The 12,923-nt window shown below is 47.4% G+C and overlaps 1 protein-coding gene across 5 annotated transcripts in view; it reads right to left on the bottom strand.

The window, feature by feature from the left end:
* galla-1 (cytosolic iron-sulfur assembly component galla-1) overlaps positions 1-12,923 on the bottom strand; it is a 51,621-nt gene that overhangs the window by 668 nt on the left and 38,030 nt on the right. For 4 of the 5 annotated variants that reach the window (XM_068360961.1, XM_068360958.1, XM_068360960.1 and 1 more), the window contains exon 4: positions 6,054-6,234. In XM_068360961.1, the coding sequence (XP_068217062.1) occupies positions 6,054-6,234 (181 nt within the window). Of the gene's footprint in view, positions 1-6,049; positions 6,235-12,923 lie in introns of all 5 variants that reach the window. The other variant, XM_068360962.1, reaches the window with a different exon arrangement.

Raw genomic sequence — 12,923 nt, 5'->3', positions numbered from 1 at the left:
CAGATTTTAAAGTACTGTAATTTATATTTTTCCTAACTATACAAAACTGAATCATTTAATAGGAGTATGGCTTTAGCAAAGCTGAAGTGAAAAGCTGAAATGCTGTCTTTATAAAAACAAGGAAAAATACTTATTTGTAAATGAAACAAAAATAACATCTAAATCATTCCAGATAATTTCCTAACGCTATACAGCTAATCTCTACATGTTTTAGTACATGATAAATGCAACCGTGTGTATTGCCTGGGTGGTCCAATTACCTTGACAAAAAAAACACTACTCCTACACTAAGCTTAAAGGAGAACCCCGCAACACTATGGTTTTATGACATCTGTAATGACCAGTAATAAACTTGAACACTTAATATCTAATGAATCACCCAGAAAGAACACACAACTGCGAAAAATACCGTACTGCAATCATTTTCCCCAAAGCAACACTGTCCTTATCAATATCTAGTCTACCATTAGGCTGCAAAGTTACTTAAAAATTTGTAGCTTCTGAACAGTATGGCCGCATACGATGCTGTGCAGGTCTCTGAGGGGTTTATGATAGCAATGTCTAGAAAATCTCGGTGGCAAAGAAGATCGATGGTAAAAAACTATCTAAGTCAAGCCGGAGTTAACTACTAGGTGGCGATGACCAAAGATAGGGTTGCCGCTTGGGATGGCGGCGCTCAGGGGGAGGAAGGGTTTATCCTCTTTTCTCTAAAAGAGAAACATATCGAATTATACCAATAAATTCTAGGGGATATATATCCCCAACCGAATTAATAGGAACGATACAAGAGGTTAAACAAAGGGATTTACATTACTAACGTATACAGAACGGGTTAGTCTAGCCTAACTCGGGTGGGGACCGCGGCTACGAGTGATACCACCAGGGCTCTCATCGTATACGAAAGTAACGTTACATTTAGGAAGAGGAAATATTATATGTATGCAATCTTCACTAGTATAATTTGCCTAACTAACTAAAAGTTTCTTTATAGCTAAATACAGGGAACGCCGCACTACTAACTAAATAATTTGTATTTATGACGTGCGACAGCGGTCTCAAAATGGCCGCCTCCGGGGTTGGCTGTGCTCCACTTAACACACTTAAATTATACAAATTCAACTGTGAGAAGAGAGCTGTAAATTATACACAGGAAAGATCAAATACTCAACTTTCCAGAGGATGAAGATGCTGGAGATTGCATGATAATAATCCAATAAACCGTAACAACACCGAGAGAAACGTAGCTTAAATGCTACAGTTGAAAGGAATGATGGGCCGTAGTAGTACAGGGAGGGAGTCCACCGGGTACCTTGATAACGGCTCCCCTTTCATTCGCCACTCTTCCCCCTCAAAGAGTTAAATCTATTTGGGGTGAAGATTGCTATGTGTCGTATCAAAAAATATGTCCCCTGATTTTATGCGATATCCTTAAAGATATATTAAGGATACTCGCACTAGCAGTTAGAATTCTGGAGACCTATGGTTAATTCTCTGGGAGTATCACTGTAGCAAATATCCCTTAGAAAGGTACCTAAAGGAACCTTCCATCAGGACGACATAGCCGAGCCCAAAAATCCAAGTCCTCTTTAAGATAATGTTGCAGAAACCTCACAGGACAGAGAAGGATGTTGTCTTGACCCTCTCTGGACACCTCATGAAGAAATGAGATGGAGACCTCAAAACTTGTATCTTGGACAGATGGGTTCTTGGTTTTGGCCACAAACTCTGGTACAAAACCAAAGGAGACCTCCATCAATCCTCTGGAATGACTTGCAACACAAGATGTCAGTAAGCTTGCCAACTTGCTACATCATTGCTACTAAGGCTAGCAGCAAGACAGTTTTTAGCATCAGATCCATGTCTCGCTACCAAATCAAAGGCTCTTATGAGGCACATATAGGATTTGAGAGCATGAGTCACACCCCACTCCAGGGGACCGAGTTCCCGGGATGGACAAGATTGCTTGAAGTTCCTCATGAGGACAATTAATTCCCATGAGAAGGAAAGGTCTAGGACCAGTCTAAAACCCTGACTCATGGCTAGACAATAGCCTACCACCACCAAGACTGAGATGGGCTTAACTACAGAGAGGTTCCACCCTGAGAAATAGCCCTTCTAAGATACCAATTGCAGAAGATGGCATACTTCCCCTGGTAGACAGCTGGAGAGGACCCCAGCAGGTATCTGGACATCTCTTGTGCAGTGCTTTGCAAAAAGCTTTTCAGTCGAAGGTGATGCTGCATAGTCTCCACCTGTGAAATGCAAGGGACTGCACCAAGTGATGGCACCTTGTACAGTAGGGAAGACAAGATAAAAATGGGTCACCAGGATTGTTCTCTCTACACCTTTACAAGGAGCATCAACAGATCTGAATACCAATTGATGTGTTGCCACTTAAGAGCTATTAGGGTCACCCTATAACCAGACATTGTTAAAACATTACTGATTCTTCATCAAATCAGACAGAAGGGAGGAAAGCTATATGCATCCAGATTGTCCCAAGGGTGCTGAAAAGCATCCTCGAACACCACCAAAGATTCCAGAACCTGGGAATTTCCTGTTCAGACATGTGGCAAACAGATTATCAGTGATCCCCAACAGGCAAGGAGACTTTCCACCTCCCAAGGATGTAGGGATCACTTCAAACCTACAACCTGGCCATGGTGACTAAACTTGTCTAATAGAACATTTCTCTTGCCTGGAATGAACTTTGCTGACAGCTCCACAGTGCTTTCCATTCTCCAAGTGTTCCCCTGCTTTGTCAACCCACAAAGACTGTATGAGACCATGCCTCCTTGTTTGTGGACGTATGCTATGACTGCAGTATTGTTGTTCATCAGCACTACTGTGTGCCCAAATCAAGATTTGCTGGAAAGTTTGCAGTACAAAGAACAATGCTTGCAACTCCAAAAGGTTGATCTGCAGTCGCTTTTACTCTGGCAACAACACTACTCAGGCAACTACATCCCTCAGATGTATATCCCACGTATAAGATGCACCTAGGTGACCTAAACTTTCTGTGAATCTGGGGTCACAAACTATTGACCCTGACCACCCTTGTGATCTCCTCCGAGGATCCTGTTGCATTAGACTATCTGGGATTAACTGCATTGGAGAAACCTGAAGCTCCAAAGAGCAAGAGGCCTGAATCCACCAAGGATAAGGTAATGCTCGTGATCTTTGCAGTCTGTAGTCTAGGCACTCTTGTAGGAGTAGTTGCCTTCCTTTCTGAAAAAATTCATTTTGGTAAAGGATACATAGCATGAAGGCAAGTGATAGTGGCTCACTTGTGCATGTCTTTATTGCTTATCTCCAGGTATAGAAGACTAAGCATTGTCAGGGTGCTTGAGCATGTCCTTATCAGCCACTATCTGTACATCTTGGATGGATATAAAACAGTGCTCGTCGCTAGTTTGCTTGTGCGTATAGCTAGTGTGCTTGCTTGTTGCTCGCCAAGGTGAGTGATTCCAATGAGAGCCCTTGTCCTTATATAGGAATTCACACTCATCGATCAACAAGTGTACTTAATCAGGAAACATAAGGAATAGCGTTCCTCCTTGAGAGCGTGCCGTTTTCCACACCAGTCTTAAGCAAGTCAATATGGGAGCACACTATTGTTGTGTGTGCCGTAGGTAAGTGTAAAAACAAAGGCTTGTGGGTGCAGCAGTTGTGGATGGTACAAGCTAGACTGGACATCAGATGCAAGTGAGCTTCATATCTGATCAAGATGACAAATTCGGAGATAATTTGTATTTCTCCCTAATAAAAACCTGTAGCTATTTATATTTTATATTACTTCAGCGGAGCTAGAGGGCAGCCATTAGATTTAAAGTGTGAGGTGGCAGCCCTACAATCATGGTCACGAGTCTCGCTCATGACTGTGTACCTCACGCTTGTGCACGCAAGCGCCATCATGGGTGTCTCGCTCGCGATCACAAGTGTTTAGCTCGGGATCATGAGTGTTCTCAAGGGTTGAGGAAAGACTATTGTTGTAATCATGGTCACGAGCATCTTACTCGTGATCGTGAGCGTGTAGCTCACGATCATGAGCATGAGCGCTAACGTGAGCAGAGACCACGATTGTCATGAGCTCTTGACCATGAATGTATAACTAACGATCTTGAGCGCGAGTGCAAACGTGCGCAAAGGTTGTGTAAAGACTATCCCTCAGAAGAGGAATATCAGCAGAAGGCGAAAAGACTTTTCGTCAACAGAAGACGAAGGACAGGCGAACAAGTCGACAGCTAAGACGTCAGCCGCAGCTAAAGCCAATGACTTCGCTACCCGATGTCGTCATGAAGCGCTGAGGAAAAATAAAGAGAGAATTAAAAATTCCTCCCCTCCGAGGGTGAAGAAAAAAACCCCTTCGAGGAATCGTCATCGCCAAGGAATCCTTCCGATAACTCGCAGAACAAACATCGACATCTGAAACCGCCACATTACTCTAGAATGGACATCGAAAACACAAGCTATATCTGTAAAGAAAAGAATGGTGCATAAAAGAATAGTGGTAAAAGGCTAAGCCTTGAAGGGAGACAGAGGAGACATCCGCTCGCTACCGCCCAAAAGTAAAAATTGACGTGGTTCATTGAACCGTAAGTAGATATAGGTGGCTGGGTAGTCCCCAACCACCCCTTACCTACCCACTATTAGTGGTTAGGTAGGGTTGCCACCTCCCACTTTAAATCTAATGGTTGCCTTCCAGCTCCGCCTAAGTAATATCCATAATAAATACAGCTGAGGAAGGTTTATTAGTATGAGAACAACTTTCTTTTTAGACAGCCTCTGTGAAAAAATATCTCCTCCATTCTCGTAGACGAGGAGAGGATGGATACAATGAAATTGAACCCATTTTTCATTCATATGGAGTACAGCAACGTACGTTCAGACAACATAACCTGTACGAGGATTGGGGTTCTCTTTCGCCGAGTACCATTTATTCTTGGAATGGGTCTAGCCTAACACTTGTAGATTCCCTATACTCAGACCTTTAGGAGGTTGGCATGCTGGTGTTAAACGTGCCATAAATGAGAACATATCTGGAGCTCGCAGATCACAGACAAAGTCTGGTGAGGAAGGTTCCTCTAACTTGGTAGGGAATGAATGTGCATGCAAAGCACTGCATTCATCAGTTTACAATGAGCTTAAGTCTAAACATCTTGCATGCTCAGACACATATTGCTCGTGAGGATTCTAAGTTTGATGGACCAAGTGGTCTTATCATAACTGGAAGGGCTACGGCATCTCATTTGGGAAGGGAAGCTTCTGACGTTGAATCTTAGTCAACATCAGGAGATTAAGTCTCAGTTCCCTTTGAGGGATTAAGTTCTAAGGTTATCCCTTCATTGGAAGGGGTACCCTTAGTTCTACGGAAGCTCAAAGGGATAGCATAGCATCGTCAACTGCAAACACATTATTATTAGGGATTCATCCCAAGGGAGAGACTCATCTATTTTGCCAGGAGAAACAAGCAATGTTCACTACCTTGAGACTTGCCCGAGAGTTAAATTGTCAAAACTCTTGCCTGTCTTACCTCCAGAAGAGACACACAGGGAGGGGTCAGAGAGAAAAAAGAAAAAAGTTAGTAAAGCCAAGTCTATATAGGGCGCTGACGTGCTGTCAGTTGGCAGCCAGAATCAAAGTGACTTTTCAGTGTACTGTACCAGCAAGGGGAGGCCAAGCTCCCCCGACACCAGGCAGTAACGACCGGCTGCTGTTGACACCTCATTTAAAGTTATACAATTATCTAATTAAAGGATGAAGGCTTGCATTTGCGTAGGAACAAACACCTACAGTAAATACTCCTACAAATTTAGGTTTGAAAACGGGCCTCATGATTAACAAGGTCAAAGGCAGCACTTAAATCACAGCTTACAAGTAGGCATCTTACTAGCAGTTGCAAAATCACCAAACTAAAACCAATGGAAGGTAGTGAGCCTAGGATAATTAAAGTGGACTTAAGAACTATACAATTTCAAAGACATTCTTATCTACGGGATTTTATAAAAAAAAACTACGAGTCAAGTTATGATGTCTAAATCTAACATACAAACCATCTTCCTCTGTGCTGTGGCTCCCTGGCGCCAAGTTGATGTCTACTTTGTAGGGATACGGCAGAGTCCTGCCAAGCTTGACACGTATGCACAGGCCAATCAGCGTCGCCAGCGAACAGTGCGGAACGGTTGGGACAAACTCGATCTTGATCAGGTACTTATCGTCATTGAATCTCGACACCTGCAGAAGAGAAGGAGATATCACGGCTGGGAAGGACATTCAACACCTACTTAATGGCAGGAAAAACTGCAATGTTGATCTATGGAATAAAAGCAACATGGCGGTACAGCTGAAGGTATAGGAAGTGAGTGAAAATTGTTCAGCTTCTCAAAATGACAAATTCCTAGATAATTTGTACTTTTCCTAACTATACAAACCTTAGCTATTTAATAGGGGTATTACTTTTGGCGTAGCTGAAATGACGAGCCATTAATTTTTAATGATGGTTTACTACCCACACTGCTAGTTAGCAGGGGTAGGGGAGGGTAGCTTGCTAACCCGCCCCCACTCTCACGCACCTGTGCTTGAGCTCACTTTGCTTGGAGGTAGGACTTCAAGGGGGATAGGGCTGGCGGGCAAGTTTGGTTAAATAGCTAAGGTTTGTATAGTTAGGAAAAATACAAATTATCTACAAATTTGTCATTTGTTCCGTAACTGGAATACAAACCACGCTATTTAATAAGGGTGACTCACCCATTAGGAAGGGTGGACGTCCCAGCCAGTCTGGCTTTTGGCTTTGCCCGGGGGCTCCTTATTTGAGAGTGTTAGCACTCAAGAAATAAGGAGCCCCTGCACCTCGCTAAAATCTTGCTAAAGGTCTGCGGCCTACGCAAGCTGTGTGTGAAGGTATGAATAAGTTTGACTCGTCCTAAAAAGTTGTTCTGAAGTTCTTTAGATGGAAACTTGTAGACTAGGACTTTCCCAATACCACCTCGTCAGGGTATGGGGACATAACAGTATTAATATTAATACTAGGAACACAAGGGAGCATGGTTTACCTGCAGTGGTTTAAGGTCAGCTATGCAGAGAACACATGATGCTGCTTTCCACAAGGGGGGATGATGAAGAAATGCAGACTAAAACTGGGTAACAATGCCCTAAACCTTCTGCTACTTGTCCAATAAGGAGCTTGAGGTTTTAAACCAGCTGTTGTGCAGCCACCACAGGACCGCTAGAGAAAGTATCGAGTCTCCTGTGGGTCACGTCTTGCAGGTAGTGGGATGTGAACGTGGTTTGCTGTTTCCATACCCCAACTTGAAGAACCTGCGTCACTGAAAAATTTCTTTTGAAGGCCAGGGACGTAGCTATGCCCCTGACATCATGTGCTCTGGGGCGACGTGACGGAGGAGGGTCTGGATTCAGTGCAAGGTCAATGACCCTGTGAATCCATGCCGAGATGGTGTTCTTGGTGACCCTCCTCTTAGTCCTTCCTGTGCTGACGAATAGTGCTGGCACACGAGGACAGGCTGTGGCTGTTCTCTTCAGGTACAGCCTCAAGCTCCTTACTGGGCATAGTAAGAGATGGTCTGGGTCATCTGTTACAGTACGGAGACTAGAAATCCGGAAGAAGTCGAATCGAGGATCCACTACTCCCAGGTTCTGAGTCTTAGCAATAAACTCAGGGACGAAGCTGAACGTTACCTCCCCCCATCCCCTTGAAAGGGCGATATCATACGAGAGACCATAAAGTTCGCTGACTTGCTTGGCCGAGGCCAAAGCTAGCAGGAACACCATCTTCCAAGTTAGGTGGCGAGCTGATGCCTGGTGTAATGGTTCATAGGGAGGTCTCTTAAGAGACCTGAGAACTCGAATCACGTTCCATGGGGGAGGTCTCACTTCCGGCTGAGGGCAGGTAAGTTCATAACTCCGTCTGAGTAGAGAAAGTACTAGCGATGAAGAAATGTCCATTCCTTTCAGCCTGAAGGCGAGGCTTAAGGCTGAGCGATAGCCTTTCACTGCCGAGACTGATAGGCGCATTTCTTCATGCAAATACACAAGGAACTCCGCTATTGCTGGAATATTGGCATCGAGTGGAGAGATACCCCTTCCACGACACCAACCACAGAAGACTTTCCACTTTGCCTGGTAGACCGCTGCTGATGACTTTCGCAGGTGTCCAGACATCTTGATTGCCACTTGTTGTGAAAATCCTCTCTCAGAGAGGAGATGCTGGATAGTCTCTAGGCGTGAAGTCGTAGTGAAGCTACAGCTTTGTGGAAGATGTTGGCGTGTGGTTGTTTGAGTAGATTGTGTCGTGGAAGGGAGTTCTCTTGACGGCTCCGTTAGGAGTTGCAGGAGGTCCGGGAACCATTCTGTTTGATGCCATATCGGAGCTATGAGGGTCATTGAAAGATTGACCGATGTTCTGGTCTTGTTCAGTACCCTCATCATCAGACAGAATGGGGGAAAGGCGTAAACGTCGATGTTGTCCCACCGTTGTTAGAAAGCATCTTGCCTTGGGGTCTAGGACTGAGGAACAGTACAACGGGAACCTGAAGTTCAGGGCCGTTGCGAAGAGGTCCACAGTCGGAGAACCCCACAAAGTCAGTACTTTGTTGGCTACTAGATGATCCAAAGCCCACTCGGTACTCACTACCTGAGATGCTCTGCTCAGGTTGTCGGCAAGCACATTCCTCTTGCCCGGAATGAAGCGTGCCGATAGTGGTATCGAGTGGATTTCGGCCCATCTCAGTATCTCTACTGCTAGATGGGATAGTTTCTGCATAAAAGTAGCTCCTTGTTTGTTGATGTAGACCACTACTGTGGTGTTGTCGCTCATCACCACCACAGAGTGACTTGCCAGGTACTGTTGGAACTGTTGAAGGGCTAGAAAGACGGCCTTCATCTCTAGGGGATTTATGTGGAGGTTCTTTTCTGACTCTGACCAGAGGCCTGAGGTTGTGTGGTGCAGCACGTGCCGCCCCCCCCCCTTTTTTTTGAAGCGTCTGAAAAAAGCATCAAATCCAGGGGGAGGACGAGAAGATCCACTCCCTTTCGTAGGTTCTCGTCTGCCACCCACTACTGGAGGTCCGTCAGTTCCGCAGGTCTCATGGGGATCTGGATGTCCGGGGAGTCGTAAGCTTGATTCCACCAGGACTTGAGTCGCCACTAGAGGGATCTCATCCTGAGGCGACCATTGGGAACTAGACGGGCCAGCGATGAAAGGTGACTGATGAGACGTAACCACGATTGGGCTGGAAGTTCTTCTCATCGGAGAAGAGGTCTTGCAACCTTCCTCAGCCTTGCTATCCTGTTGTCTGATGGGAAGGCTTTGTGGAGAGTGGTGTCTATAATCATGCCTAAGTATATCAGTCTTTGAGAGGGAAGCAGGGAAGACTTCTCGAGATTTACCATGATCCCCAGATCTTGGCAAAGTCTCAGAAGTTTGTCTCGGTGTTGAAGAAGGGTTGACACCAAGTCTGCTAGGATTAACCAGTCATCCAGATAACGGAGGAGACGGATGCCAATCCTGTGTGCCCAAGAGGATACTAGGGTGAACACTCTGGTGAAGACTTGTGGTGCTGTGGAAAGACCGAAGCACAGCACCTTGAACTGGTATTTTCTGTTGTCCAGCCTGAATCTTAAGTACGGATGGACTGGGATCTGGAAATACGCGTCCTTTAGGTCCAGTGTGGGTATGAAGTCTTGAGGTCTTACTGCGTCTGACCGTGTCTGCCGTCTCGATGCTGAATGGAGTTTGTTTAACAAAGAGAGCTGAGAGGCAGATGACTGGTCTCCAGCCTCCAGATGCCTTCTTTACAAGAAAGAGTCAACTGAAGAAGCCTGGGGATCCGTCGAAGACCTCTTGGAGAGCGCCCTTCTTCAACAGGGTCTGGACTTCTGCCCAGAGGGCTTGCCCCCTTGCTGATCCCATGGCAAGGGAGTTCAATGACACTGAGTTCGTCGTCAGGGGAGGTAGAGATGTTATGAACGGGACGCGATATCCTAGACTGATCACGGAGATTGTCTAGGAATCGGCCCTGAGTTGCTGCCACCTGAACGCGCAACTTTGTAGGCATCCCCCCACTGGTGGACATGCAGGAGGACTGCCTATCCTAGTGTTTGCGGCCTCGGCTGCTCCCTCTAAGATTTTTGCCTCCCCTGGAGGACTTTTTGCCTTTCCTTCCTTTGACAGGAAAGGGCTTAGACACCATCATCTTTGCTGCTGTTGTCGTCGTAGTGCTCTATGTTGGATGGGACTGCTGTGGTGCTGGAGGCTTATAGGGCTTGGATGTTAAAGCCCTATGAAGGAGGGAATCTTGATGAGACTTTCTCCACCTCTTAGCGGCATGTTCCACATCCTTAGGCTCGAAAAGAACAGACCCCTCCATGGAGGAATATCTGAGCCTATTGATCTCGGCGCTAGGGACCTTCTGATGGAATCTCTTAGTTACTGCATCCCGACGTTTTAGGATGATATTTGCCCACAAGTTCGAGACTTGGTGGGCCAGAAACTGAATCGTGCGACTATCTGAGAGAAGTAAGGTTTCCATAGCTTTCCTGGTACATTCCTTGGAGAAATCCTCAGAGCGTATCAGGATACCTAAGGTCCCCAACCAGATATCGAGCCACGAGGTAGCTTGCAAAGCACACTTCGCGACCTTCTTCTGATTGAGGATCTCGGCTTCCGGGTGGAGAGTCTCTCAAGAAGGACTCCCCGGGTTAGCTCTTCCAGTGAGTGGTGAAGTGGAAGAACTAGACAAGGCTTCTCTAGGATCTCGAAGTACCTCCTTTGCTGTATGCGAAGAGGTGGGAGGAGCTTGTTGGTGGTACCAGAACGGTTGGAGGAGGACACCTCGGAGAGCTGCTGTGAGATCTTGTCCCTGGTACTCTTTACCCCTTGAGACCAGGGCAGGGCTGCAATGGTCTTAGAGGAGTTTTGAGTACCAAAGACGCGGTCTAAGACCGTGTCTTTGCCCTCTCGAGGAGGGATCTCTGGGTCGGAAAACCCATTGAAAGCCCTCATTAGAGTCAGAGCTTGCCAAAACTCATGTTCTGACTCTTGCTGGTCTCCTCCTGCTGTAGGACTTGCAGTGAAGTCTCCTTCTATCCCCGAAGGCTCTTCTTGGGGAGAGTTGCGGACATTCCCTAAGTGGCTAGTTGGCTCCATCCTAATCCTAGTGGAGGACTTAGGCAATGTTTTGGAGTCGTTGGAGTCCTTCCTGGGAAGGATGTAAGACTCCAACATTGACAAGGGTGGCATGTTCCTTCCAATCTCTGACTGTGTGGAACTCTCGGCGCGAAGAGAGGTTTCCTCCATTGGTGCGATGGGGGAAAGTCTCTCCTCGCGTGATTCCCTTGGAGACAGGAAATCTTCGTCTGAAAGGGAAGGAGAGGCAGGCTGAGGAATAGAAGGAACTTGCCTCGAAGGTTAGCGTGGAGTCAGTTTCGCCCTTGGGGAAGTGGCCGCATCTAGAACTCCTCTTTTTCTCTTCAATGAGGTAGAGGAAGCCATGGTTCCATGTCCCAATTCAGAGATGACAGGCTTGAAAGCCTGAGTTACGGCACTGATCAGGGCACCGATCCAGGGCTGTTCTGTCAGACATACCCCTTGAAGGGAAAGGGATTGAAGGATCCCTGGGAGGAGTCACTGAAATTGGTGGGTTCGCCTGTGGTAGCTTTGGGATTCTGAACCCCTCAGGAAGTTTCCCTTCTCTCACAATGCGCGGTGGTATGTGCTTGCGGGGAGGGGAATGAGGCGATGGCGACCTTGCCGTACGTCGTTCTTTGAGATGTGTAGGCTCGCACGCGGGAAGATATTGACGCTCGCACGAGAGAGAATATTGGGGCTCGCGCGCGGGAGACTGGTGGCTCGTATGGGCGCGCAGGAGAATCACGAAGAGCGCGCGGGCACGTGGGAGAGTGTTCGCGCGCATCTGTTACAGCCATAGGGCGCATGCGCAGGACAAAGTCCCCTAGCGCGCGGGCGCGCAGTAGATTCATACGGGGCGTGTGGGAGAATGTTGGCACGCATCCCTAGGAGAGGATTGACGAGCGTGCGCATATCCTTGTGGATGCGCGCGGGAGAAGGCTGGCGCGCAGGTGAGCGCAGGTGAGCGCTGGCGCGTTGGTAAGGGGTGGCGTGCGGGTGAAGGCAGCATGGCTGACTTGTCAGTAGTCCTGCTATCAGGAGAAAGTTGGCGCGCAGGTTTTACCTGGCGCGTAGGATGGTGCGCAGCATGGCTCGCAGGAGAGTAAGATATAGGGCGCGTATGCGCACGTGCAGGAGAATGTTGGCGCACGGGAGAGCGCTGTCGCGCAGGAGATCAATAGCGCACAGGAGAACGTTGGTGCGCAGGTGGCCGCTGGCGCATAGGAGAGCGTTGGCGCGTGGGCGCAGTGTGCGCAGGAGATTGTTGGTGCGTGGTGGAGCTATGCTCTTGTTGGAGCTTATGCGCATGTTGGCGCGTATGCTCTTGATGCCCCGTATTAGGGTAAGAAGGAATATCAGCGCTTAATGATGGGGCCTGACGAGCTACTAATGAGCGCTTGTCAGGTTTCATGGGCGCATAGCGCGTAGGTTGTTGGCGCACAATAGCACGTTCAGTTGGAGCCTTGTTAGGCCCATGCAGGAACAGCGATGGCAGGTCGGCAGGTCTGTCGGGTGGTACGTCGACGTATCCTTTAAAAGGACGACCTTCCACCGAAGGAGATGGCGAACGCTCTGCAGAGAGGTCCAGGACCAATGCAGGTGCAGTGACAGATGATCGGATTAGCAAGCTGACCTTCAGCAGTCCTCCAAAGAGGAATCTCTGTAAGTGAACTCCCCCCCCGAGGGGAAGAAACACTAGCAGGAGAGACTGACGATGGACTTAGTTTCTCCCTCGTAGGTTGATCAGGAACAGGAGAAACTAAGCCGTCAACTACCG

The sequence above is a fragment of the Palaemon carinicauda genome, chromosome 37, assembly GCF_036898095.1.
Source record: "Palaemon carinicauda isolate YSFRI2023 chromosome 37, ASM3689809v2, whole genome shotgun sequence".
In the NCBI taxonomy this organism is placed as follows: domain Eukaryota; kingdom Metazoa; phylum Arthropoda; class Malacostraca; order Decapoda; family Palaemonidae; genus Palaemon; species Palaemon carinicauda.
Note: the sequence above shows the minus strand (reverse complement) of the source record. Positions and strands in the feature narration are given on the sequence as shown.